The 13,680-nt window shown below is 43.2% G+C and overlaps 1 protein-coding gene across 2 annotated transcripts in view; it reads left to right on the top strand.

The window, feature by feature from the left end:
- sphkap (SPHK1 interactor, AKAP domain containing) overlaps positions 1 to 13,680 on the top strand; it is a 144,114-nt gene that overhangs the window by 79,822 nt on the left and 50,612 nt on the right. For both annotated transcript variants that reach the window (XM_063044842.1, XM_063044843.1), the window contains one exon: positions 11,093 to 11,414. In XM_063044842.1, the coding sequence (XP_062900912.1) occupies positions 11,093 to 11,414 (322 nt within the window). The remainder of the gene's footprint in view (positions 1 to 11,092; positions 11,415 to 13,680) is intronic.

The raw sequence follows: 13,680 nt of genomic DNA, 5'->3' as shown, positions 1-13,680 counted from the left end.
GCTTCCTGAGCACCTTCTCAGTTGTAATTTTCACTGCACATACTTCACTTCCCAGACACTCTTGAATGTCTGGTATACAGCAGATGTCTTCCACTGTGAAGACTGATGCAAAATACGCATTCAGTTCCTCTGCCATCTCTGCGTCTCCCATTACAGTATCTCCAGCATCATTTTCTAAGGGCCCTATATCTGCCCTCAACTCTCTTTTCCTTTTATATACTTAAAAAAACTTATAGTATCTTCCTTGATATTAGTCACCAGCTTCCTTTCATAATCCATCTTTTCTTTCCTAATGACCTTCTTAGTTTCCTTCTGCAAGTTTTTAAAAGCTTCCCAATCCTCTATCTTCCCACTAACTTTGGATTCCTTGCTTGCCCTCTCTTTTGCTTTTACTTTGGCTCAGACTTCACTTGTCCTTCTTCCATTCGAAAATTTCTTCTTATTTGGAATGTATCTGTCTTGCACTTCCCTCATTTTTCGCAGAAACTCCAGCCATTGCTGCTCTGCTGTCCTTCTTGCCAGTGTCGCTTTCCAATCAACTTTGGCCAGTTCCCCTCTCATGCCATTGTAAATTCTTTTGTTCCACTGAAATACCGACACATTGTAATTTACTTTCTCCTTCTCAAATCTCAAAGTGAACTCGATCATATTGTGATCACTGTTCCTCAAGGGTTCCTTAACCTTAAGCTCTCTTATCATCTCAAGATCTTTGCACAACACCCAATCTAGCACAGCCGATCCCCTAGTGGGCTCAACAACAAGCTGTTCTGAAAAACCATCCCTTAGACATTCCACAAATTCTATCTCTTGAGGTCCAGTACTTGCTTAGTTTTCCCAATCCATTTTCATGTTAAAATCCCCAACGATTATCATGACATTGCCCTTCTGACACATCTTTTCTATCTCCTGCTGTAATTTCTAATCCACATCCCGGCTGCTGTTTGGAGGCCTGTATACAACTGCCATTAGGATCCTTTTACCCTTGCCATTTCTTAACTCAACCCATAGAGACTCTACACGCTCCGATCCTATGTTATCCCTTTCTAATGATTTAATATTATTTCTTATACACAGGGCCACACCACCCCTTCAGCCTACTAATCTATCTTTCCAATACACTGTATATCCTTGGACGTTCAGCTCTTAATGGCAGCCATCCTTTAGCCAAGTTTCAGAGATGGCCACGTCATACTTGCCAATCTGTAGCTGAATTTCAAGTTCGTCCATTTTACTTCTTATGATGCGCGCATTCAAATACAACACTCTCAGTCCAGTATTTGTTGCTTTCTGTTTTAACTGCACCACACCTCTATTGCCCTGTAACTCAACCTACTGGCTGTGATTATGCCTCATCTCCTGCCTGTCCACTCTATCATCTCTGTTGCACACTATCTTTGATTTATTTCTGTTTTCCCCTTCATTAGCTCTATCACTCCGGTTCCCATCCCCCTGCCAAATTAGTTAAAACCCTCCCTAACAGCTCTATTAAACCTGCCTGCTAGGATATTGGACCCCTTTGGGTTCAGGTGTAACCCGTCCTTTTTGTACAGGTTGTACCTCCCGCAGAAGAGGCCCCAATGATCCAGGAATCTGAAGCCCTGCCCAATACACCAGTCTCTCAGCCATGCATTAATATGCCTGATCGTGCTATTCTTGCGCTCGTTAGCATGTGGCACAGGCAGCAATCCTGGGATTACTACCCTGGAGATTCTGCTTTTCAGCTTCCTACCCAACTCCCTGAATTCTCTCTTCAGGACCTCCTCCTTTTTTCTACCTATGTCATTGGTACTAATGTGTACCAAGACTTCTGGCTGTTCACCCTTTCCCTTCAGAATACTCTGCACCTGATCTGAGACATCCTGTACCCTGGCACCTGGGAGGCAGCACACCATGCGGGTATCTCTGTCAGGCTGACAGAACCTCCTCTCTGTTCCTCTTACTATGGAATCCGCTATGACTGAGGCATTCCTCATCTTCTTCTCTCCCTTCTGCACCACAGAACCTGGCTCAGTGCCAGAGACCGGATTGCCGTGGTCATCCTCTGTCAGGTCACCCCCCTCAACAGTATCCAGAACGAGATAACGATTACTGAGGGAGATGGCCACAGGGATGCTCTCTACTATCTGAGCTCTTCCCATCCCTTCCCTGACAGTCACCCACTTACTTAACTCCTGCAGTCTCGGGGTGACTAACTCCTTGTAGCTCCTATCTATCTCCTGCTCACTTTCCCTAATAAGCTGTAGGTCATCAAGCCGCAGCTCCAGATCCCTAACACAGTCTCTCAGGAGCACCTGGAGCGGATGTGGCCATCCGGGAGACAGGAAGATTCCCAGGATTCCCACATCAGGGCAAAGTACTAACGCTACAGATGTGCTCTCTATTCCTCCAAAAAAAAAATGCAAGGAGAAAATGCAAGTCCGCTTACCTAAGCAACACACACAAAATGCTGGTGGAATGCAGTAGGCCGGGCAGCATCTATAGGAAGAAGCACAGTCGATGTTTCAGGCCGAGATCCTTTGTCAGGACTAACTGAAAGAAGAGATAGTAAGAGATTTGAGAGGGGGAGGGAGAGATCTGTAATGATAGGAGAAGACAGGAGGTGGGGGGATGGAGCTAAGAGCTGGAAAGTCGATTGGCAAAGGGGATAGAGAGTTGGAGAGGGGGAGGATCATGGGACCGGAGACCTAGGGAGAAAGAAAGGGGGAGGGGAGCCCAGATGAAGATGGAGAGCAGGCAAGGAGTGATTGTGAGAGAGACAGAGAGAGAAGAAGAAAAAAAGGGGGAGGGAATAAAAATAAATAAGGGATAGGGTAAGAAGGGGAGGAGGGGTATTAACAGAAGTTAGAGAAACCAATGTTCATGCCATCAGGTTGGAGGCTACCCAGACGGAATATAAGGTGTTGTTCCTCAAACCTGAGTGTGGCTTCATCTTGACCATAAAGAGGCCTATGGACTCTCACAGCTACTTGGACTATTCCTCTTCCCACCCTGTCTCTTGCAACTGTGAGAAGTACATCCAGCTGCAGCTTCTAACAAACCGCGTTAAGGAGCTGGAGATGGAAATGAATGAACTTTAGATCATTCAAAAAGCTGAAACTGATAGGACATATAGAGAGGTAGTTACACCCATGGTGCAAGACAAAGGAAATTGGGAATGGGGTTAAGGAGGCAGTGCAGAGTACTCCTGCGGCTGTCTCCCACATGAACAGGTATATCACTTTGGATACTATCAGGGAGAATGAACTAATAGAGGAGAGTCACAGTGGAGGAGCCTCTGGCACCGAGTCTGCCTCTGAGACTCAGAAAGGAAGAGGGGAGAAGAGGCACGCTACTGTGATAGGGGATCTGTTAGGGGAACAAACAGAAGGTCTGTGGGTGAGAATGAGATTCTCGGATGGTACGTTGCCACATGGGTGCCAGGGTCTGGGATGTCTCGGATCGGGTCTTAAGAGGGAGGGTGAAACAGCCAGAGGTCATGGTCCACGTGGGTACCAATGACATGGGTAGGACGAGTGACAAGGTTCTGCATAAGAAGTTCAGGGAATGAGGTGCTAAGGGTTGTGATCTCAGGATTGCTACCCATGCCACGTGCTATCAAGGTCTGAACTGGGAAGATTATACAGTTTAATATGTGGCTACGTAGTTGGTGTAGGAGAGAGAGCATAAGATTTTTGGATCATTGGTTTCTCTTCCAGGGAATGTGGGACCTGTACAGAAGGAATGGTTTGCACTTGAACTGGAGAGAGATCTAATATCCTAGCGGGAAGGTTTGTTAATGCAGCACAGTGGGAGTTAAATTAGAGTTACAGGGGGATGGGAGCTAGAGTGCCAGAAGAGTTAGTGAAGAGTTGGGGAGGCAGATGTTGGTAAGACGTTACAGAAAGTTAGGAATCAAAACATTGAACATGGTGCGACAAAATCGAAAAGAGTGAATACAGGACTGAAGGTGTTATATCGGAATGCACGCTGTATACGGAATGTAGATGAACTTGCAGCACAGTTGCAGATTGGCAGATATGATGTTGTGGGCATCACTGAATCATGGCTGAAAGATTATAGCTGGGAGCCTAAGTCCAAGGATATACATTGTATCGAAGAATGGGCAGGACGGCAGAGGTGGTGGTGTTGCTCTGTCGATAAAAAATTACATCAGATCATTAGAAAGAAGTGACATAGGGCTGGAAGGTGTTGAATCATTGTGGATAGAGTTAAGACACTGGTAGGAGTTGTATACAGACCTCTAAACAGTATTAAGGATGTGGTCTACAAATTACAATGGGAGATGGAAAATGCATGCCCCAAGGACAATGGTACAATAGTCATGAGGGACTTTAATATGCAGGTAGATTGGGAAAATCAGGTTGGTGCTGGATTCCAGGAAGGGGAATTTCATGAGTGCCTCCAAGATGGCTTTGTAGAGCAGTTCATGGTTCAGCCCACCAGAAGATCAACTATTCAGGTTTGGGTGTTTTACAATGAACCAGAATTGATTGGAGACCTTAAGGTAAAATAACCCTTTGGAGGAAGTGATCATATGATCAAATTCACCCTGAAATTTGAGGAGAAGCTTAAGTCAGATATATAAGTATTACAGTGGAGTAAAGGGAATTACAGAGACATATGAGAGGAGTTGGTCAGAATTGATCAGAAAAGAATAGTGCCAGGGATGATAGCAACGCAGCAATGGCTGGAATTTCAGGAAACACATCCCAAAGGTATTCTAAAGAAAAGATGGCACAACCATGGCTAACAAGAGAATTCAAAGCCAGCATAAAAGCCAAAGAGAGGGCAAAAATTAGTGGGAAGTTGGAGGATTGGGAAGCTTTCAAATATCAACAGAAGACAAATAAAATATATTTAAGAAGGTAAAAATGGAATATGAAAGTAAGCTAGCCGATAATATTAAAGAAGATATTAACTTTCTTCAGATACATAAGGTGCGAAAGAGAAGCGAGAGTGGATATCAGGCCACTAGAAAACAATCCTGGAGAGATGGTGATGGATGACAATGAAATGGCAGACAAACTGAATAAGTATTTTGCATCAGTCTTCACTGTGGAAGACACTAACAGTATGGTGGAAGTTCCAAGTGTCGGGGCCATCAAATGTGTGAAGTTACCATAACTAGAGAGAAGGTTCATGGGAAACTGAAAGATCTGAAGGTAGATGAGTCACTTGGACCAGATAGTGTCCACCCCAGAGTTTTGAAAGAGGTGGCTGAAGAGATCTAGATTTGGAATGGTTCTGGAAGACTGGAAAATTTCAAACGTCACTCCACTCTTCAAGAAGAGAGGGAGGCAGAAGAAAGGGAACAATAAACTAATTAGTCTGAAGTCAGTAGTTGGGAAGATGTTGAAGTCGATTATTAATGATGAGGTCTCAGCTATGATAAAATAGGCCATAGTCATTAGAGTTTCCTCAAGGAAACATCTTGCCTGACAAATCTATTACAATTCTTTGAAGAAATAACAAGCAAGATAGACAAAGGAGAATCAGTTGATGCTGTGTACCTGGAATTTCAGAAGGCCTTTGTCAAGATGCCACACATGGGACTGCTTAACAATTTACATGCCTAGGGTATTACAGGAAAGACTCTAGCATGGATAAAGCAGTGGCTGATTGGCAGGAGACAAAGACTGGGAATAAAGGGAGCCTTTTCTGACTGGCTGCCAGTGACTAGTAGTTTTCCACAGGAGACTGTGTTGGAAACAATTCTTTTTACATTATTTGACAATGATTTAGATGATGGAATTAATGGCTTTGTTGAGACAATAGAAAGCTGGTTGGGGGTGTAGAAAGCAGAGAAGCTACCGAAGGACTTAGACAGATTAGCAAAATACACAAAGAAATGGCAGACAGCGTGTAGTGTTGGGAAGTGCATGGTCATGCACTTTGGTAGAAGAAATGAAAGGGTTGACTATTTTCTAAATGAAGAGAAAGTACAAAAAACTGAGGTCCAAAGGAACTTGGGAATCCTTATGCAGGATTCCCTAAAGGTTAATTTGTAGGTTGAGTCTGTGGTGAGGAAGGAAAATGCAATGTTAGTATTCATTTCAAGAGGACTAGAATATAAAATCAAGGATGGAATGTTGAGACTTTATAAAGCACTGGTGAGGCCTCACCTGGAGTATTGTAAGCAGGTTTGGTCCCCTCATCTTAGAAAGGATGTGTTGAAACTGGCAAGGGTTCAAAAGAGGTTCATGAAAATAATCCCAGGATTGAATGGCTTGTCATATGAAGAGAGTTTGATGGCTTTGGGCCTGTATTCACAAGAATTCAGAAGAATGATGGGAGACCTCATTGAAACCTATCAAATAGTGAAAGGCCTTGATAGAGTAGATTTAGAGAGGATGTTTTCTATGGTGGGAGAGTCTAAGACCAGAGGACATAGCCTCAGAATAGAGGGACGTCCTTTTAGAACAGAGATGAAGAGGAATTTCTTTACCCAGAGAGGGGAGAATCCGTGAAATTCTTTGCTGCAGGCAGCTGTGAATGCCAAGTCTTTATATATATTTAAGGCAGAGATTAATAGATTCTTAATTGGTCAGGGCATGAAAGGATACAGAGAGAAGACAGGAGACTGCGGCTGAGAGGAAAATTGGTTCAGCCATGATGAAATTGTGGAGCAGACTTAATGATCCAAATGGTCTAATTCTGCCCCTATATCTCATAGTCTTAAGAGACACAGCATTACCTCCTCCTTCACTTCAAAATGCCGTAGCATGTTAATACTGATCTCCCTATCCTCCACGTCCTTCTGGGAAAATACTGATGTAAAGTACTCATTAGGGACCTTATCTGTTCTTACTTGTGCGTCTCTGAAACCTTTGAGTTTTGCACTCACCTAGATCACTTAATCAATCTCCTCTCAATGAGCCTGTTATATATTTGACTCCAAATTCTCAAACTCAAGTTCCACAATCAAAACAAATGATAACAAACAACTCAACACCCTTAGCCTCTATCTATTCTCATTGAAGTGTATTGAGTCAATGCCTGACCACTCTAACAACAGCCCATTCCAACAATTTCCACTCCACTTGTACCTCATTTCTTTTTATTGGCTTAAATAAATCACATTGCTCACAAGACTTGTTCTTTTGAAATGGCTCCTGCACTGCAATGATGCCTCTCTTTCACTCGTTCATTCAAAAAATCAATTGTTATTGTATTAAATTCGAAAAACCAAAGAGCCCCTTATCAAGAAACCCAGTACCAGAAATTAATCCTGATCTGCATGCTTTCAGGAACTTAACTAGTACTTGCAAAGTCACTGAAAATGGCCAATCCAATCTGCAGGTACACATCTGTGCCTTCACCATTTTTGTAAGTGTGGAATAAAGTAATTTGTCATAACAAATACAATGGCATTAGTTAAAGAACTAAATGCACTTGTATCAGGAAAACACGAGGGTAGCTGAATAGGACACAGAGTAAAAAGGAGTGCATTTATTACATTTGTGATAGATTAACAAACTTACTATATATGCATTGAACGATCTATAAGGTCAGAAGCAAATTGGCGAAGTACAATGTCAAAATCAACCTAATCCACTGTTTCGAGAAGATTTACCACATGACTACATTCATTAAGCTGCCATTTTATAACTAATTTGTTGGAATATTTTGATGATTTATTCCAATGGCCTGTGACAAATAAATAATCATCACATCAATGGCAATTGCCCAAGCTTCCCACAAGTAAACTTCGCTGAAGGAGAACAAACTACCTGGAAGTACTTTTTGAAGTAAATGTTTGTGAAGAGGTGTTAGAAAAAGTGGTGACCACAGGAGAAATAAAATCACTGAAACAAGTGTTGACCTTAAGTTAGTCCTAAACATTAAATTTACTTTAATATAAATTAAACTCTTAGTTCTGCTCGGACCAAGTCATGAATGCTCACTCAGTGCTCATGTGTGATATTTTTTATTAACTTCCTTTCCAAAACAACTGTATTCACATAAGACGGCTCACTTTGCTGAGTACACCAAACAGCTAGCTGTGTGTTGTGCCTATTACAGGCTATCCAATACCTTTTTAAATCTTCTTTCCATTTTAATTAGTGTCCTGAGAGTTTCAGGCTTTAATTAACTAAAAATATATAAATTCCATTACTATTCCTCATAGTTCATTATATTTTTAATTAGTTAGGCTACATTGTTTTTTTTTGAGATTCTGAATCACTGGGACTGGAAGTAAATGTCCTTTATTACAGTAGTTGTGAGCTATTTATTGGTCAAACTAATGAAATGAAGTTTTAAAATAGGAAGATGTGACATAGTTTTTTTTCTGCTACATTAATACTAACTCCAATCAATAACATGATAGGTGTTGTAAAATTATGGTCAATGGAGCTGAAGGGGAATCAAAGAATGATATAACTATAATATTATAAAAATATACAAAATATATTTCACTACACAGCCAGCTATCTGGTTTATAGCATTTCAATTTGAAAAAGTAGCCTGAAATGAGTTTAGCATCTTCAATAAAAGCTGAGACACTATAAATATCAAACAGAACTGTGTTCGGAAAATGAGCTCCAAATGAGACTAAAATTCATCAACGTTAACAAGTGTGATAGTGACCTTTTCTCCAGAGTATCTCAAATTAGGACAGACTATTCTTACCAATCTGCTCTATCGCCAACATATTGCCTGAATCCCTTCCTACCGATGTTCGTGACACTTCTCACGCTCTTAAACTTTTCGATGATTTTAAGTTCCCTGGCCCCCACCGCTTTATTTTCACCATGGATGTCCACTCCCTATATACTTCCATCCCCCATCAGGAAGGTCTCAAAGCTCTATGCTTCTTTTTGGATTCCAGACCTAATCAGTTCCCCTCTACCACCACTCTGCTCCGTCTAGCGGAATTAGTCCTTACTCTTAATAATTTCTCCTTTGGCTCCTCCCACTTCCTCCAAACTAAAGGTGTAGCTATGGGCACCCGTATGGGTCCTAGCTATGCCTGCCTTTTTGTTGGCTTTGTGGAACAATCTATGTTCCGTGCCTATTCTGGTATCTGTCCCCCACTTTTCCTTCGCTACATCGACGACTGTATTGGCGCTGCTTCCTGCACGCATGCAGAACTCGTTGACTTTATTAACTTTGCCTCCAACTTTCACCCTGCCCTCAAGTTTACCTGAGCCATTTCCGACACCTCCCTCCCCTTTCTAGATCTTTTTGTCTCTGTCTCTGGAGACAGCTTATCCACTGATGTCTACTATAAGCCTACTGACTCTCACAGCTATCTGAACTATTCCTCTTCTCACCCTGTCTCTTGCAAAAATGCCATCCCCTTCTCGCAATTCCTCCGTCTCTGCCGCATCTGCTCTCAGGATGAGGCTTTTCTCTCTAGGACGAGGGAGATGTCTTCCTTTTTTAAAGAAAGGGGCTTCCCTTCCTCCACTATCAGCTCTGCTCTTATACGCTTCTCCCCCATTTCACGTACATCTGCTCTCACTCCATCCTCCCACCACCCCACTAGGGATAGGGTTCCCCTGGTCCTCACCTACCACCCCACCAGCCTCTGGGTCCAACATATTATTCTCCGTAACTTCCGCCACCTCCAACGGGATCCCACCACTAAGCACTTCTTTCCCTCCCCCCCCCCTGCATTCCGCAGGGATCGCTCCCTACGCAACTCCCTTGTCCATTCGTCCCCCCATCCCTCCCCACTGATCTCCCTCCTGGCACTTATCCGTGTAAGCGGAACAAGTGCTACACATGCCCTTACACTTCCTCCCTTACCACCATTCAGGGCCCCAAACAGTCCTTCCAGGTGAGGCAACACTTCACCTGTGAGTCGACTGGGGTGATATACTGCGTCCGGTGCTCCTGATGTGGCCTTTTATATATTGGCGAGACCCGACGCAGACTGGGAGACCGCTTTGCTGAACATCTATGCTCTGTCCGCCAGAGAAAGCAGGATCTCCCAGTGGCCACACATTTTAATTCCACATCCCATTCCCATTCTGACATGTCTATCCACGGCCTCCTCTACTGTAAAGATGAAGCCACATTCAGGTTGGAGGAACAACACCTTATATTCCGTCTGAGTAGCCTCCAACCTGATGGCATGAACATCGACTTCTCTAACTTCCGCTAAGGCCCCACCTCCCCCTCGTACCCCATCTGTTACTTATTTTTATGCACACATTCTTTCTCTCACTCTCCTTTTTCTCCCTCTGTCCCTCTGAATATACCTCTTGCCCATCCTCTGGGTCCCCCCCCCCTTGTCTTTCTTCCCAGACCTCCTGTCCCATGATCCTCTCGTATCCCCTTTTGCCTATCACCTGTCCAGCTCTTGGCTCTATCCCTCCCTCTCCTGTCTTCTCCTATTATTTTGGATCTCCCCCTCCCCCTGCAACTTTCAAATCCCTTACTCACTCTTCCTTCAGTTAGTCCTGACGAAGGGTCTCGGCCTGAAACGTCGACTGCACCTCTTCCTACAGATGCTGCCTGGCCTGCTGCGTTCACCAGCAACTTTGATGTGTGTTGCTTGAATTTCTAGCATCTGCAGAATTCCTGTTGTTTGCCTGAATTATCCAGGTTTGTTTACACACAAGGTAGAAAGGAGAATGTCACAATTACTCCTTCCAATCAGCCTCCTCACTGAAGAGCAGATTTTCCTGAGATCTTGCCCTAGAACCCAAGTGAATCCTGTGTGCCTATCTGGCACAGCCACCTGAGCATCTAGAACACTGAGAATAGATAGAGCAAAACTTTTCATGTTAGAATTTCCTCCTGCCTGCAACACCCCTACAGGCAGATTTTTCCACCTCAGAGGGACTGCGCCTTTCTGATACATGGTCAGTTACCCTGGTCTGCTGTTCTGATTCTAACTGACTTGCACAATGGCCACATGACTAACCCCTTGAAATGTTAAAGCTGCATATTTCAATCCCACAGAAGGATAACAGGTGCCCTAAAACACAAAGATAAAATTCAAAATAAACCTGCATCACTGTCACACCGTGTTAGGTAACTCTACTATACAGCTCGTGTCAACTTTGCTCTTGAAATTGCCATATGTATTTGACATAGACATTTCTTCAAAGATCCTTTAAAATTGCTAATTTATTTTAAGGTTCAAAAAGATGAATCCACCAAATATTTGGAAGAGGAGTCCGTCCCGCCTCCTGCACAGTGCACGCGACCCCCAGATGTCTGTTTGGTTCAATCAGCCAGGAGGTGCCGAAAGAATGACGTGGCCTGTATTATATACGAAATCAACAAATGCATGATTGGCCTGAATTATTTCAAAGGAAGGAAAAAACATCCTGTCAGCACTGCCAATTGGAAATCAGAGGAGGAGACTAATTATTCAGGTTCATCCATCGAGGAGGACTTCCTCACTGCCTCTGAACAATTCAATGATGAGCAAGATGAAGCCAACAATGATCTAAAAGGTAGGTTTATGGATGACAGAGGTAAGTTTTTTTTTACACAGAGAGTGAGGGGTGCATGGAAACTGCTGCCAGGGTTGGCGATTTAATGGTTGACAGAAAAGAGGAGAGTTATGTAGAAGGAAATGTTATTTGATCTCAGATCGTTTAAGTACTTGGCACAACATTGTTGTGTGAAGGGCTTATACTGTGCTGTTATGTTCTATGTCCTTATTTCTGTTAATTGTTTGTCAGAAAAATACATTAATAATGTTTACAACACATTGAACTTTCTTCGGAGAATAAAATCAACAGTGGGCAAAATCAAAATGGCTTGTATACCTAACAAACAAAAGAAAATCTGCAGATGCTGGAAATCTGAGCAACACACGCAAAATGCTGGAGGGACTCAACAGGCCAGGCAGCATCTATGAAAAACAGTACAGTCGACGTTTCAGGCCGAAATGCCGCCGGTACTGTTTTACCGTGATGTTCCCTGGCCTGCTGAGTTCCACCAGCATTCTGTGTGCGTTGCCATGTACCTAACAATGTTACTGTGCATTCTTTCCATAAACATTGTGTTACAAAAAAGAATTCCTGTACACAACTGTAAAGCTTGTTTCTCAAGTCTAACACTCTGACTGATGGTCAGGCAAGCCGAGTTCTCCATTTCTTACATAATTAAGCATCTGTTAGTCTCGTGAGACCACGGATTTGCGCCTTGGAAGGCTTCCAGGGTGCAGGCCTGGGCAAGGTTGTACAGAAGACCAGCAGTTGCCCATACTGTAAGTCTCTCCTCTCCACACCACCAATGTTGTCCAAGGGAAGGGCACTAGGGCCAATACAGCTTGGCACCGTTGTCATCACAGAGCAATGTGTGGTTAAGTGCCTTGCTCAAGGACACAACACGCTGCCTCAGCTGAGGCTCAGTTTCAGATCACTAGACCGACACCTTAACCACTTGGCCACACGCCAACACACCATTTCTTATAACACTATTGAATAATGATAGGCTGAGATCCTTGAAATCTAACAAGATTTCAGGGAGCTTAATTATTAGTTGGATTTATAGTTAGTAAGGAATCTGAATGGTGCAATTCAAATGTCATAGATCATAAGACTATAAGATGTAGGACCAGAATAAGGCCATTTAAACCATCGAGTCTGCTCCACCATTTCATCAAGGCTGATCCAATTTTCCTTTCAGTCCCAATCTCTTGCCTTCTTCCCGCATCCCTTCATGCCCCGACTGATCAAGAATCTATCAACCTATGCCTTAAACATACTTAAAGAATGGGCCTCCACAGCTGCCTGCGGCAAAGAATTCCACGGATTCACCACTCTCTGGCTAATGAAATTCTTCCTAACCTTCATTCTAAAAGGATGCCCCTCTATTCTGAGGCTGTGCCCGATGCTCTTAGAATCTTTCATCATAGGAAACACCCTCTCCACATCCACTCTATCAAGGCCTTTCACCATTCAATAGGTTTCAACGAGGTCTCCCCTCATACTTCTAAATTCTAGTGAATGCAAGGCCTAGAGCCATCAAACGCTCTTCATGTGACAAGCTTTTCAATCCTGGAATCATTTCATGAACTTCCTTTCAACACGTCCTTTCTAAGAGAAGGGGCTCAAACCTGATTACAATACTCCAGGTGAAGCCTCACTCAGTGCTTTATAAATCTCAACATTCCAGCCTTGCTTTTATGTTCTAATCCTCTTGAAATTTCCCTTCCTCACCACAGCTTCAACCTGCAAATTAGGTTTTAGGGAATCATGCACAAGGACCCCCAAGTCCCCTTGCACCTCTTTTTTTTGTATTTTCTCTCTCCATTTAGAAAATAGTTAACCCTTTCATTTCTTCTACCACAGTGCATGACTGTACACATCCTGACACCATATTCCATCTGTCACTTATCTGTGCATTCTCCTAATCAATCTAAGTCCTTCTGTAGCCTCTCTACTTCCTCAAAAGTATGTGCCCCTCCACCTCTCTTCATATCGTCTGAAAACTTTGCAACAAAGCCATCAATTCCTTCGTCCAGATCATTGACATACAATGCAAAAAGAATTAGTTCCAGCACAGACCCTTGTGGAAAACAACTAGTCTTTGGCAGCTGACCAGAAAAGGCTCCCTTTATTCCCACTCTTTCCCACCTACCAATTATCCACTGCCTTACCTATGCTAGAGTCTTTCCTGTAATACCATGGGCTTGGAACTTGTTAAGCAGTCTCATGTGTGGTACCTTGTCAAAGGCCTTCCAAAAATCCAAGTACACACATCAACCAA

Source organism: Mobula hypostoma, chromosome 4 (assembly GCF_963921235.1).
Source record: "Mobula hypostoma chromosome 4, sMobHyp1.1, whole genome shotgun sequence".
Classification (NCBI taxonomy): domain Eukaryota; kingdom Metazoa; phylum Chordata; class Chondrichthyes; order Myliobatiformes; family Myliobatidae; genus Mobula; species Mobula hypostoma.
The sequence above is the reverse complement of the archived record's forward strand: the minus strand, read 5'-3'. Positions and strand labels throughout refer to the sequence as shown.